Genomic DNA, 14,896 nt, shown 5'->3' with positions numbered 1-14,896 from the left:
ATGTATGTGTGTATATGTATGTGTGTATGTATGTATATATACACGTACATGTATGTATGTGTGTATATGTATATAAAACTTACATGAACTCACCAAAACATTTGCTGAGGTTAGTCTGTTTGTCAATGAAGACTTTTGCAGAGATTACATTTCCAAAGGGCATAAACATCTGGAGCAGATCCTGATCTCCAAACTCCTGGGGCAGGTGGTAAATGAACAAATTCGCACCTTCTGGACCTGCCAAACAAAGAAAATTATACAAGTATAAAACACAGTAATATTCTAACAGGACTATCATTATGAATTCATGTAGCTTTTAAAAATAGAGTCACATGTTTTGTATTCATGCAAAGAAAAAAAAAATCTGATTGACAGACTGTAACAAACTGTTTAATCGAGTCATGCAGAGCCTGGTTAACAGATTCTTAAAAGTGTTTAATAATATGGTTCAGAGCTGCTTTTTAACAGATTCTTGTGTTTTACAAAACATATATGCACTGCTTCTAAAAACACAAACACTGGCTGCACATCTCCAGAGACAAGCTCATAGCCAACCTGATTTTGTTTACTTTGTCTTATTTGACAGTTTCCATAACACAAAAATGCGATATCAAAACTTCTCTGCAGCCCAGCAGCTTCCTAATAAACTGACCAACTGCAATTTTTAGTCTCATTCCAGCGTGTGTCACAAAAGGAAAAAAAAACAAAAAACAGGCCACTTAGAAAATTATCTGTAAATAAGAACAAGTACACTGTGAATTCAGCTGCATTATAAGAAATGAAAATTTCACATAAAGCAGAAAAAGGACTGAAAAAGCAGTCCATATACACTAACGGTCAAACGTTTTAGAGCACCCCAATTTTTCCAGCTATTTATTGCAGTTCAAGTCGTTCAAGTTCAGTGATTAGCTTGAAATGGTACAAAGGTAAGTGGTGAACTGCCGAGGTTAAAACAAAAGGTAAGGTTACCCAAAACCGAAAAATAATGTACATTTCAGAATTATACAAAAGGCCTGTTTTTTAGGAAACACAAAATGGGTGTCAGTGAACACAGTTTCCTTCACACTCAAAAGGAAGAAACTTTGACTGGAAGAGGTCTGGGAGACCGAAAGCCACAACTGAATCAGAGGACACGTTTCTGAGAGTTATCACAGGCGGCTCACAGGACAACAGCTTCAAGCACAGCTTAATAGTGGTTGTAGTAAGCAAGTCTCAGTTTCAACTGCGAAGACTTTGAGCTTGCAGCAAGAAAGCCATTGCTAAGATTTCAGAATAAGACAAAGAGGCTTGTCTGGGCCATGAAACACTGCCACTGGACTACTGAAGACTGGAAGAAGGTATTATGGACTGATGAATCAAATTTTGAAATCTTCGGTTCATCATGCAGGATCTTTGTGCGCCGTCGAGTAGGCGAAAGGATGGTTCCACAGTGTGTGGCATCAACTGTCAAACATGGAGGAGGAAGTGTGATGGTCTGGGGCTGTTTTGCTGGATCCAGGGTCAGTGACTTGTACAGAGTGAGAGGCTCCCTGAACCAAAACGGCTACCACAGCATTCATGCAATACCCTCTGGTATGCGCCTAGTTGGCCAGGGGTTCATTCTACAGCAAGATAATGACCCAAAACATTAGTCCAACTGTTATATCTGCCAAAGGCGGCTACTTTGTTGAGTCAAAGGTTTAGAATAAATTTGGTCTATAAATTGATTCCATGATTACTTTTTTTTTTTTTTTTTTTTTTTTTTAACTCCAACTCCTTTCATTTCAGAGTGCAATGAGACTTTAAACTGCATAATTTTCGATTGGAATTAGAAAAATTGAGGTGTTACTTTCATGTTTCAAAAAAGACACATTGAAATCTTGAAATTTCAACACAAATTTGAAATTGTGCGCATACTTTGCCACTCCAGAGTTTCACACTTATAGTTCTTTTTTACTATAAGTTGAGCTGTTGACATGATGAGCCAAGGTCATTTTAGAGAGATGGTTACATCTTACTAGTGCAGCACCCAGTCATGGCTGATGCAGCATAATAAAATAAGACAAAACCCTTATCAGAAAGTGACATTAAAACACACTACACACATCTCTTAACAATTTAACAGTTAGTTGTAGCTAAACGGCAATTTTTATTTAAAGGCATACTCAGTGTTTCACACACCATATTCAGAAAATGTGAGAGATAAAATGCACTGCTAAAATCTAAAACTGTAGGGGGGGATTGTCACAGAAAACATGTAATGACAATAACATCTGAGAAGCAGTGTCAGATAATTGTTGTTCCAAGTAATTTCTATTGTAACTCCATGTTGATAATCGTTGATGTCCCTCTGCTCTTGCTCTTGATGAAGGCGGTCGCACTTTTCTTCTCTCCTCCTCAGCCTCTTATGTCCTGTCTAGTCTCGTGTTTTTTGTATTTTCCCTGGAACACTCTCTCACAGTCTGTTCTCTAAAACCTAAAAGAGGAATTATGGATTGGATCAACTGGTCCCTAAATGCAATTGACACCCCTTAACGAGAAATTTGGGCTTGGGAGAGCCTGAGTTTTGAAGATATCTACCTATTCGGAACCATGATAACAGGGTTCTGGCTGATCGGAGCTGGCTTGGCCCTGACTTATCGAAGAATTAAGAAAGAGGAACCGGCTGTTCAAACCCCCACAAGGCTGCCCGCTGGGATTGGAACGATGGAAGAGGCGTGAGTTTCTCAAAATGGGCTCACTGAGTGCAGCACCAATAAGATCTTGGAGAGGCTACGGCTGCTATGAATACTCAGAATAAGATCTCTGACTGCAGACTGGATTACATCTCCGAAGGGCTCGCTCGGAATAACATCTCTGAGTGCAGACTGGATGACATCTCGGGGAGGCACACTGCCGTGAGTTCTCAGAATCGGCTCCTTGAGCACAAGAAATGACAACATCACAGAACGCAAGTATGGCGAAGCTCGCGGCTCTCCAACGGGAGATTGAGAGACCAGTGTTGGACTGTAGAACTGCTTTGAAATTCATATGAGCTGTTCGCACTAAAGTAAAAAGCACCATCACTTATGCGGATACCCCTTTGGCGCCAGCTGCAAGGCTGGAGCTGAACAACAACACCCTGATAACGACTGTGTTGAGTCTGTTCCTTCCCACTCCATGCAAGGCCACCTGGGTTGGCTGGAAGACTGTTTACTTAGCCTGGCAGGGCGAAGGACACTGTCTCAGCTGAACTCTGGACACACACACACATACATATACTCTGATATGCACACACTCATCCCCCTCCCTTTCCAAACGCCTTCGACGTTTATTCCCTTCCGATGCTGACGGTGAATCAAGGAGACCAGCGCACGCAGGCCCGGATGTGCTGTCTAATTCGGCTGTCTCTCACCCTTTACCCCCCCTGCTGCTTGCCATGTGTTTCTTTGGTGTATTAAGAGTTTTTCATGTGCAGAGGTGTTTTTTCTGTTCTCAAACTGATCTCCCTGTTGGAGCTCAGTCTGGGGGGAGTTATTTTTTCTCCTTATCTTTCCTCATGTGGTGCATTTTCCATTGTTATACCTCTCTGACCTGTCTTCCCCATGTGATGTTTGTGTAATGTATGTATGGTCGGAGGGTAAGATGGCGCCGCCATTGCCTGCAATAGGTCGGCAGCCTTATGAAATTTCCCCTTGTGGGACTAATAAAGGTATATCAATTCAAAAATCAAAATCAAATAATGTTGCTAACTGTTAGTAGGTAAGCAGAGGCACAATGGTGATGCATGGTAACATCTCTGCAGCTAGTTTACTTGTTTACAGTTACATGTTACATTTACCATGTTTAATTACTTCAAAATGATGAAGGAATCAGAGCTGTCAACAAGTATTTTAAATTGCATAACAGTATTAAAAAACAAATGAGAAAAAGTGTAAAATTAAAACAAAAATCATCCATGAATCATCTTTAGGGGTATTCAAAGGGAGATCATGATGGCAGCTGACTGAGCAGAGTATTCCAGACATCCTTCTCCCCAGAAACTGGGTTCTGCTCCTAAGTGCCTGGAGAACCTCTAAGGAGAAATCCAGGAGGCATCAGTTGAGGTCAGAACCACCTCAACTGTCTCCTTTCATCACAAAGGAGCAGGAGCACTACTCTGATGAGCACTCAGCTTGGATATCAGAGTTACTCTCCCTACCGCAAATGCTGAGCACAGCCACCATACAAAATAAACTCATTTTACCCACTTCTGTTCATGACCCTACATAGTCTCTTTTGATCATTTCCCAGATCTGACCAAGGGTGAGGGTTGGAAAGTAGAAGAATTTCTTGTAAAAAAAAAAGTTGCATAATCAAATGGCACAACATGCGTGTGCATCTTTGTCATTAATACAATCCTTTAGAGAGGTTCCAAGTTACATATGGTTTATTCTTGTTGCCTGAGTTATGTTAAATTGTGAGAAAACTGACAGTAGGTTTATGTATTTCATCTAAGGCATATAGGTACGACCTAATTGAAAAAACAGCCTACAACTCATGAGGCTTATTACTGATCAAGCAAAAGCTGGATAAAACTGAATTAAAGAGAAAATACATTAAAACATGCTAATACAGTAGTGCTGCATTCTGTTTTTTAATAGTTACACACTGAACCTCTGTACAAACGCCTTTAATAAGTGTCCACTTCACTCATTAGTCATTGCATTAGATCTACTCCCAGCTAACGAAACTCACCTTCCTTTTGGCTGCCTGCAGCTGACACATTCTGCTGGGATAGCATGGTCTGGTTGTAGAGGCTAGGGAGGGCGGCGGCGGCGTACTGCTGAATGCCAGAGTAGGCCTGGCTCAGTGCCTCCATTGTATTTCCCGAGCCATTAGAAAGACTTCCAGAGCCAAGACTGCCATTAAGTGCTGCCATGCCTGCATCAGTTACAAGAAAAAAAGCTGTATGTTCACAGTGGTACAAACTTCAGTAGACTAAGAATCAGAAAAGAGGCCAAAAGGCTGTCACTGTTCAAGATTCAAGAAAACTTTATTTGTCACATGCAAGTTGCCCTGCAGTGAAATGGGGACCCCCCCGACCTTACATACACAACACAGACATCACATGGGGAGACAGGTCAGGGACCGGTAGTATTACGGAAAAACACTGAAATACAAAACAATGGGAAAGTCCAAGAGGGAAAAAAGAGACCCCTACTCATGCTGAGCTCCTGGGAGGACAGCATGAGAACAGGAAACAAAAAAACTCCTCTGCACAGAAAGCACATAAATGTCCACAGCACAACATTATGGAGCACGTGACCAGCAACAGGGGTGGGTGGGGGGTGAGGAGTAATCCCAAGCAAACACAGCAGCCATCCTGCCCTGCAGCTATTTTTCCAGCGCTGGGCCCAGACCCGGCATATTCTCCAGGAGGGGACAAGCATCGAAGGCGTTTGGAAAGGGAGGGGGGATGAGTGCGTAGCAGTGTATGTGTGTGTCCAGAGTTCAGCTGAGACAGTGTCCTTGGGGCGATCGTGGGTCAAGAGTTGGGAGTTCGCCTTGTAATCGGAAGGTTGCCGGTCTTACCGACAGTCTCGGTCGTTGTGTCCTTGGGCAAGACACTTCACCTGTTGCCTACTGGTGGTGGTCAGAGGGCCTGGTGGCGCCAGTGTCCGGCAGCCTCGCCTCTGTCAGTGCGCCCCAGGGTGGCTGTGGCTACAATGTAGCTGCCATCACCAGTGTGTGAATGTGTGTGTGAATGGGTGGATGACTGGATATGTAAAGCGCTTTGGGGTCCTTAGGGACTAGTAAAGCGCTATATAAATACAGGCCATTTACCATTTACCATTTAGTGTCCTTTACTGTCCAACTAAACAGTCTTCCAGCCAACCCAGGTGGCCTTGCAGAATGGGAAGAAACAGTCTAAGCACAGTCTGTTATCAGGGTGTTATTGTTCAGCTCCAGCCTTGAGACCGCAGCTGGCGCCGAAGTGGTAGCCGCATGAAGTGATGGTGGTTTTTACTTTAGTGCGAACAACTTATATGAATTTCAAAGCTGTTCTAACACTCCGACACTGGTCTCTCAATCTCCCGTTGGAGAGCCGCGAGCTTCTCCATGATGTTATCAACCTTACGCTCCGTGATGTTGTCATTCTTGTGCTCAAAGAGCCGATTCCGAGAACTCACGACCGCAGTGAGCTTCTCCAAGATGTAATCCAATTTGCGCTCAGAGGTCTTATTCTGAGTGTTCACGGCAGCCGCAAGCTCCTCCAAGATCTTCTCCGTGCTGCACTCAATGAGCCCATTTTGAGAACTCACGCCTCGTCCCATCATTCCAATCCCAGCGGGCAGCCTTGTGGGGGTTTGAACAGCCGGTTCCGCTTTCTTAATTCTTTGATAAGCCAGGGCCAAGCCAGCTCCGATCAGCAAGAACCCTGTTATCATGGTTCCGAATAGGCAGATATCTTCAGCGTCCTCGATCGACAGTCCCGCCAGGCACACGACCCTCCAGTTATGCCACCCGTCCATCATGTATCCGGCAGGGAAAGTACCTCCAGGACACTCAGGCTCACCCGAGCCCAGACTTCTTGTTGAGAAAAGGGTGTCAATAGCATTTAGGGACCAGTTGATCAAATCCATAATTCTCTTTAGGTTTTAGAGAACAGACTGTGAGAGAGTGTTCCAGGGAAAAGTAATACAAAAGTTTTTCCCACTTTTGGTTTTACAATTGTAATTAATGAGTCAGCCTGAAAAGTAAAAAAACAAAACAAAACAACAACAAAACACCCCCCCCCCCCCCCCCCCCAAATAAAATTATATATCCAACAGATTGCATGGATTAAGTTGCTCAAGTTAGCAGGAACCACCGAAGGAACCACTGAGCCAACGCACTTGGAACTTATTTACAGTTAGTCCTTCAAGTACAATCCAATTCAACAGGCAGTGATTATTATAAAACAGTTACAAGCCAGATTCCAGCCAGAATTAACGTATGAAAACAAAAAGCACAGACAAGCAAATCCTGAAAATGAAGATTTATATCAGACGTACTGCCTCAAATTAATCTATATTTCAGCCTATGCAGATAAGAGTTTTTACCTGCCAAGGAACCTATGTTGAGGCCAGCTCCAGCACTAGCAGCCAGAGACTGCAGGGCCCCTAAAGAAGCCATGGGGTTCGCCGAGGAGTTGCCACTGGAGGTGGGGGAGGAGCCTGCTTGGGAAACATTTACTTTTAATGATATAATAATAAGGGAAATTAACAATTTACCTTGCATCATTAAAAGTACTATAAGAATGGAAAACATCAAAATTAAAAGTAATTTCACAAGTCTAATCACAAGTAAGATTTGACAAAGCCAGGATTTATGTTTTAAGGGTTTTATTAGTTTAGTTTTTATTAGTCTTACGAGTAATTTAAATGATTTCATTACTACAATCTGCTATATATTTACCTATGAATCACATCTAGCCAGCTCTGGTTCATGTTATGGTAGATTTAATATCATCATGTGTGTAAACAATACATGTTTCCAGGCAGCCAGGCATTTTACAATAATTTCCATTGGGTCAAAATTACACCCTTGAAGGAAATAAATTGTCACAATGCGTTTTTCTTTTTATTCCCTACACCCAAAAAGTGTATCATGACCCAATTCTATTTTTGGAAAAGTCATGAAATTAGGTGGAGTTTTACTTCGACAGCTACATTTTAAAATGCAAAGGGGTCCAAATAAGCCCTTTGCCAATTCTGGTGTTAAACAAAAGCACTTGCTATAATAAGGTTTGGTTTTTTGGGGGGGGTTCAGTCTTGCTTTTTTGGTTTTGGTTTTTGTTACATGACAACGTGTTTCATATACAGTATACGTGTTGGCTGCTTTTCAAGCATATGAAAAAAAAGGCATTGGCCCAAATCATCACGATTGTAATAAAATATTTGTAATCAGGTTTTGTTTTGTTTTTTTAACTTAAGTTTGCACACGCCTTTCTTGAATTTTATTGCTCAAAAGCCCAAACATAATCTTATCAAATCTAAGGAGCTTGGAAAGAAAAAAGCATCTTTCCAAGCTCCTTAGACTATGATGACCTGGATGACTGAGAACCTTCACAGATATAATCTTATCAAATTTTACTGGGTTTAGGTGAAGGTCGTTGGCTCCAGTTCTCTAATACTATGCAATACTATACTATACAATGCACCAATACTATACTTCTTGAGGATGAAGTTGTATTTGGACTAATGGACTATTGTTTCTCCTTACCTAATTGAGCAGTTCTTGCATTAGGCCAGTAGTGGAACAGAAATGAATTTGCTGTAAAGCAAATGGGTTTAATATACAGTTTAAATCCTGGTGTTCAGTATTTTACATTATATTAGAGATTACCTGACATTTAATTTCAGGTCCAAGAGCATATAAAGTTTTAAATTCTGTGAAAGTATGTATTTATAGCCATTCTGTGATGGATCCACAGTATTGTTTTATCCGGTTAGCCAATATTCTTTCACCTGTGTCCACTAAGTTTTACAGGGCACAACCTACATACTCAACCTCTGCTGCTCAACCCAAAAATACATTTTTCTTACAAAGGTGGCACCATAAATAGGCTTTCCAGTGATATACGATTCATTTGCAACATTCATTGTCACAACAAAGAAATCAACCAAACTTAAATTTCCTTAGTTTTGTAGTACAGACTCTGTGTTTTGGTTTTTACCTGAGCTTGTTAACGCACTTAGTGGGCTAGTAGATGTCGTCATGGCGCTAGAACCCGTAGGTGTGGCCTGTGTAGCAGTTGCTGCTGCTGCTAAAGCAGCGAGGTTCTGCATAGCATTAAGACCTGACAGACACATGAATAGGCAAGTTCAAGTTCCCCAACAGAGATCATCAGTTATACAGATATAAGGCTGGACTTAACTTTCTCAATAAACAAAGGGATGAATCTAAACTCAAAATAATTAATGAGATTATTATGTAGCCAGTAATATAGCTTTACATTTTTTGGATGCGTGTATATGTACCTGAAACAGGGTGCAGGTTGTTGAGTGCATTCCCTGTGGAGGCAGACTGCTGCAGCAACTGTAAGTAGAGCTAAAGCAAGAAGAAAAATGGAAGATAACATTTAAATTTGTCAATTTGTTTTCTAATGGTTGTTACATTTTGGATAAATATACACTTACTGCTAAGTACTGTGGACCTAAACTGTTGAGTCCAGTGAGATTACCCCACATGGAAGCAGCACTAAGTTGCTGCATCTGTTGCTGCAGCTGTTGAGCCATGCGCTTCTGCTCCTTGTCCTTCTGAGTGTCTGCAAATTTCACTACAATTGGCGATGAACAACCCTGAACACAAACACAGGAAAACATTGTGCTCATGACAGGTTACTGGTCAAAACTATTAAACTGCAACTTTCAACTTCCAAGTAACATAACCAAATAGTTTAAAAAAAATCTAGAATAGAATAGAATAGAATAATCCTTTAATTGTCCCACAAGGGGAAATTTGGTTGTAACAGCAGCCAGAAAGACACATATACAAACAAACAGGACACAGGACAGAAACATACACAATTTTTTCTTACATATTTACATCAAGGACAATGGTTAATCTCTTGCTGTGAATAATCATATACTGGGAAACCTTGAAACTATTTATCCAGTGGAAACAACAGAATGCATTTCTTCTAAAATCAAAATCACAGGCAAAATGCAAATTTTTTTTTTTTAGTTTAAACTTCACCTCCATGGTCTGGGACTGATGCATGGATTTGATAGCAGACTGGGCCATTTGTCTGGCTGTGAATGTCACAAACGCACAACCTGCAAGAAAGAAACTAAATGTATCAATTTTGTTAACCTTTCAGTAAGACCACACTTATTTTTAACAAAATTCTTGATACACTTTTCCAGTTTATTGGTGTAAGAGGGAGAACTTGGTTTTGATTAAGATTCATTATTCATATTTAACCTCCTAAGACCCGAACTCTTCCACAGCAGCATTTTTAATTTCTCTTTGATATTTGGGCATATTGGGGCCCGATGAATGTAAAAACAAAGAATTACCAGATTTTTTTTTTTTTACCTTATTTTTGTTTTTAAGAAAAATAAGAGCCACGTATGAGGATATTCATTTAAAATTTTGAAAGAACAGTAGCAGTATAATGTCCTCATAAGTGGATATCAGGCCCTTGTAGAGCAAAATTGAGTATTTTGGTCTAAATAACCAAAATGTGATGTCCACATATGTGGACGCCAGGTCCTAGGAGGTTAAGAGGGGAAAAGTAATTTATCTTTATATTTCAATTCAATCAGTAGGTCATCAGTTCCTGGCATTGGATAAAATAGTGATGATATCATCTTGTGGACACATCTGCTTTTCCAGACGATTGTACCGCTTAGTCTGTACACCCGACCTGACAGGGGAAGAAAAAAATCAAACAGAATTAAGGGTTGTCGGTCTGGTGAACCACCGGTGCAAGAGTTAGGGTTAGGGGCTTATCTAGATATTCTAACATTAAGGCTACAGTTAGATTTTCCTGTTTCAGTGCAGCTAACCAAATAATGAAAGAACTGCACTGAAACAGACAGTGAAAGCGGACAGTGTATCTTTTATTTGCTTGTTTTTTTAAGTACAAAAGTGATACCTTAGGCTGCTTTTTAGTTGTAGTGTCCTTGTGTTCCACTGAGTTCTGTCACTAGTTACCTTACCTAAGTAATGTAAGTCTATTAGCAGGGACCAACTAACCAAGTCATATCACTTTTTGACTCTAAACATGGTTTAAGAACAGATCTCTATGATGTAAATTATCCTATTTATAGTATTTTCACCTTCTAACATTTTTGTGGTATTCGAAACAACATTTTTCTTCACTTCTATCATGGTTCTTTAAAGCTGTTAAAGAGCAGGGCATTTTACTGAATTGATAATCAATGTTGTCTCTTTTGAATCAAACCTGCAGAGCGAAGAAAAAGTATGAGCTTTCAGCTGTTGAGGGCATCTTCTGGTGGATAAGATCAGTCTTTAATCTTAGTCACTTTTTACGTCATCCCAGTTTAGTTGTCTATAAACCTTTGGACATATAGAACTGCTTGGTTTGCCATTGCACAGAGCTTCCACATTTTGGTTTCAGCCCATACTAGGCATTTACAATACTGTGCTTTTTATTTGCATATGTTTCAGTACATTTATTAAAACATTTTAACATGTTTAAGTTAGTAAGACTATGACCACCTTTATTCCTCAAGTGAGTCTAAATTGTCTTATTCAGCTCTCTTATACTTTCTTACAGTACTTTCTTCAGGAATAGTTCTCCAGGCTTCTTGAAGGACATTCAAGGCTGTTCTTCTATTACTGCTTCAATAATGTTGAAGTCTGGGCCTGGGGCGGCCAATCCATGAAAGATAGTGTTCCTCTGTGTGTTTTTGTATATGGGTATAATCTTAATCCATTGGTGTGGAAGCTGTTCCCATAGGTTTCCAGATGGTATTGCATGTTCGATCAAAATTTCCTCTTCTTTTTTTTATGTGATCATAATTCCCTACTGTTGACAAGATCCTCAACACCACTGGCTGACCTGCAGCCCTACACCATGACAGAGCCTCCCCTTAAAGAAGTCCTTAAAAAGTCGCTTTCTTTCCGAGCTCTTTATACTGACCTGGATGACTTTACCTCTCCTGACCTCTTACATACCATATTGACAATTGAACTGAAATTTTTGGATTTGGATTGAGTCTGATGTGACCCAGTTCTTGTGTAATCTGGCACACAAGAGCCCTTTTCCATATTTGATGAAGCTTCCTTTTGATTGATCTCCAGTAGGGCTGCCACGATTTGTCGACTAGTCACGATTACGTCGACTATTAAAATCGTCGACGACTGATTTAATAGTCGACGCGTCGTTTGAAGCTTTGTAAGATCACAAAAGACGCAGGAATAAGTAGTAGGATTTAAGAGTGTAATAACGGACTGAAACAGAAGATGGCAGCACTGCATGTACAAGGATGCCAGCTGCCGTTAAACCCCGAAGAAGAAGAAACTGTGTCCCAGAATTCATAGCGCAGCCCAGCTCAGTTTCCAACAATGGCGGCAGCTAGTTAGTTTTAATATTACTCTTATTATTCTTTCTGGGTCACAAAATAAACGTTTAACATATTTTCAGGCGAGAATGTAGCTGTGTAAACCTCAAATATCTGCTCAGTTTATCAAGACACCACATATTTTCAAAAGCGCTCCGACGTTTTCGGAGACGTCTGTTACCCACTAGCTCGATAGCTAGCCGGGGGCAAGGCTCACTAGATCCGTGAGAACACCGGACTCCCGACAAATCGTTTTCAGACCCACCGCCGTCTTTCGCTACTCAGGTTAAACATGATATATGAGTCACTTAGATAACTTAAAAATGTTATTGTTTGGCTTTTTTAGTATTTTATTTGTTCCTGAGTGAATCGGTTTGGCTGAGATTAAAGTTATAGTTTTTACACAGCTGAATAAACATCAAGCAGACAGCTGATTATCAGAAGTGTGAGATGCTCGAGAATTTACTCCGGTGTCCTGTTATATTTTAGATAGCAAGGAGTTTATTAAACTTCACCAAAACAATCTGCAGATTTCATTAAACTTTAATAAACTATCATCTTGTCTTTATTTTTAGTTAGCACATACCTTAAACACTTAAAGCTGTAAGCTAATGATAGTTATATAAGAGCAGATGCTGCTGGTGCAATAAGCTGTACGTTTTACGTCCAATGGATGATGATCTGATTAGTCGACTAATCGCAAAAATAATCGGTGACTAGTCGACTATCAAAATAATTGTTTGTGGCAGCCCTAATCTCCAGTCAAAGGGCCATCAGGTCCTGTGTCAAACTTCACAGCTTGTTTGAGGCTGGAGCCCAGGCCAACTGTTATAAGGTGACAGCAATAAGTCAGTAAAAAAAAAAGTTGGGCCTAGCTTTGGGGTCAAATAAATTAAGCCAATTTGGAAGTGCCAAATTATATCTGAGGGTCACCAGATTGTGACTACAAAAAGACTTCCGGTCCTACAGAAGTCTATGGGAAAAAGGTTTTCTATCTTGACCTTGGTAAACACTTTGGTCGTGAATAAATGGGCTTAGTCATTTGTTCTGGGTGATACTGAATAAAACAAACGGAGTCTATTGTGTAAATTTTGCTTAGACCATGTTTCAAAATGGCAAATTATCTGTAGAACTGAACGGTTTGGCCTAATGCATTGTCAGTCATTAGCTAATGAGCACATGGTTTCATAGTCAGAGCTGCCCTTCCTTGTTTTTTTTGCAGCGGTGGAAACGCTCATCTCAAGGCTACAAATTGGGACTTGAGAAACCAATTAGCTTTACTTGGCCTCTAATGTACAGTATTTTCCGCACTATAAGGCGCACTTAAAATCCTTTAATTTTCTCAAAAATTGACAGTGCATCTTATAATCCGGTGCACCTTATGTATGAATTCTGGTTGTGCTTTTACTGACCTCGAAACAATTTTATGTGGTACACGGTGCTCAAAAATCTGTCAAAAATATATATTTTTTAATACTTTTTATTTTTATTTTTTTACTTTTTCCAAGTTTATAGAACATACAAACAAAAATAAAAGAAAAAAGGGAAGGAACACAAAAGGAACAGAATGAACAGAATCTCTGGGCCAAAGTTTTTGTTTTTTTTAAAAAAAAGCAGATTAAGCGTTATGTTGCTAGATTACACATTATATTCAGATATCTCACAGAATTCCCTTATCTCATTCTCAGAGATGCAAAACAACGCATATGTAAACATAACTGTCGCTGCCAGATCTGGGGTAACCCAGCATCTGTCCAAATACTCTCCCAACAAACAAAATTACACCCCCAAGAATTCCCAAAAGTCAGTAGGACTCCCCCAAACTCCCAAGCCCATTACAAGAACCTGTAACCAATTTCAGTCAAAACACTCAATTCTCTGGGAGGAACTCCTGCCAGCCAGGGATGCCCAAAGTAACGTCCAATCGACCCAATCCCCACCATCCACCCCGCCCCTCACATCCACAGAAAGACAGCCAGATGGAACCCGTTGCCTAGTACTCTCCCAGACAGGTCCAGTTCCACCTACAATCAAAGCAAATTTGACCGCAGAGGCGAAAAGCACAAAGCCCCAGTCTCTCCCAGCCATCCGCCTGCACCTCAAATGGTCAAAAACAGAAGCAGTTTGAATTCGAGAAACCATTCCAGCGAAGAAGAGTCCGTGCCTTATTCGGTTGAGTGGTCCTTGTAGGCTATCCATTTTGTCCAATGTTTTTGGAATTTGTCAGTTTTCAATTTCAAAGAGTAGGTCATTTTCTCCATTATATATATTTCCTCTATTACATCGGCCTATTCTTTCAATTTTAAGGGCTCACTTTTCAGACAATTTCTTGTTATTACCTTTTTCCTTGTCACCAACATAATTTTAAACAAGTAACAGTCCTCCTTTCTTACATTTTCCAATAGTCCAAAATACAGTACTCGGCCTCGCACGGCACATCATACCCAAATACTTTCTTCATTGTTACAGCAATACTTTCCCACTAAGATTTGACATTTTTGCACTTCCAAAACACATGCGAATGGTGGCGTTCCAGTCCTCACATAGTCTCCAGCATTGCTGGGGTGTTTTGAGCTGCTTGCTTTTGATATAAGGAGTAATAAAAAACCTAATTACATTTTTGCAACCATATTCTCTCCATTATCTAGAGCTAGTGGAATTATGCTGTGAGAGACATGTGAATCACCAATCATCCTCTGACAATTTAAGATGCAATTCAGATCCCCACTTTTGTTTAATATATAATGTTTCATTCCTATTCAAATTTCGCAGACCATTATATAATTTTGATACAATTTTTGATGGAAGATTTTTATACGCACCTGATATTATTTCTGTTATCTGGCTACCTTCCCTCAGGGCCTTCTTCCTGATTCCTG

General features: G+C 40.3%; 2 protein-coding genes across 7 annotated transcripts in view; one reads left to right on the top strand and one right to left on the bottom strand.

Annotated features, from left to right (window-relative positions):
- Nucleotides 1–14,896, bottom strand: part of LOC146394301 (CUGBP Elav-like family member 1) — a 66,080-nt gene that overhangs the window by 8,645 nt on the left and 42,539 nt on the right. For 4 of the 6 annotated variants that reach the window (XM_084923901.1, XM_084923918.1, XM_084923926.1 and 1 more), the window contains 7 exons: nucleotides 9,682–9,761; nucleotides 9,123–9,284; nucleotides 8,964–9,033; nucleotides 8,660–8,782; nucleotides 7,044–7,160; nucleotides 4,696–4,881; nucleotides 94–237 (listed from right to left, as the gene is read on the bottom strand). In XM_084923901.1, the coding sequence (XP_084780027.1) occupies nucleotides 94–237; nucleotides 4,696–4,881; nucleotides 7,044–7,160; nucleotides 8,660–8,782; nucleotides 8,964–9,033; nucleotides 9,123–9,284; nucleotides 9,682–9,761 (882 nt within the window). The remainder of the gene's footprint in view (nucleotides 1–93; nucleotides 238–4,695; nucleotides 4,882–7,043; nucleotides 7,161–8,659; nucleotides 8,783–8,963; nucleotides 9,034–9,122; nucleotides 9,285–9,681; nucleotides 9,762–14,896) is intronic. The other 2 variants (XM_084923908.1, XM_084923941.1) reach the window with 1 other exon arrangement.
- Nucleotides 1–14,896, top strand: part of LOC146394302 (uncharacterized) — a 132,398-nt gene that overhangs the window by 86,687 nt on the left and 30,815 nt on the right. The window lies entirely within an intron of this gene.

This window comes from Perissodus microlepis, chromosome 1, assembly GCF_051167445.1.
Source record: "Perissodus microlepis isolate ML-2025 ecotype Zambia chromosome 1, ASM5116744v1, whole genome shotgun sequence".
Classification (NCBI taxonomy): domain Eukaryota; kingdom Metazoa; phylum Chordata; class Actinopteri; order Cichliformes; family Cichlidae; genus Perissodus; species Perissodus microlepis.
Note: the sequence above shows the minus strand (reverse complement) of the source record. Positions and strands in the feature narration are given on the sequence as shown.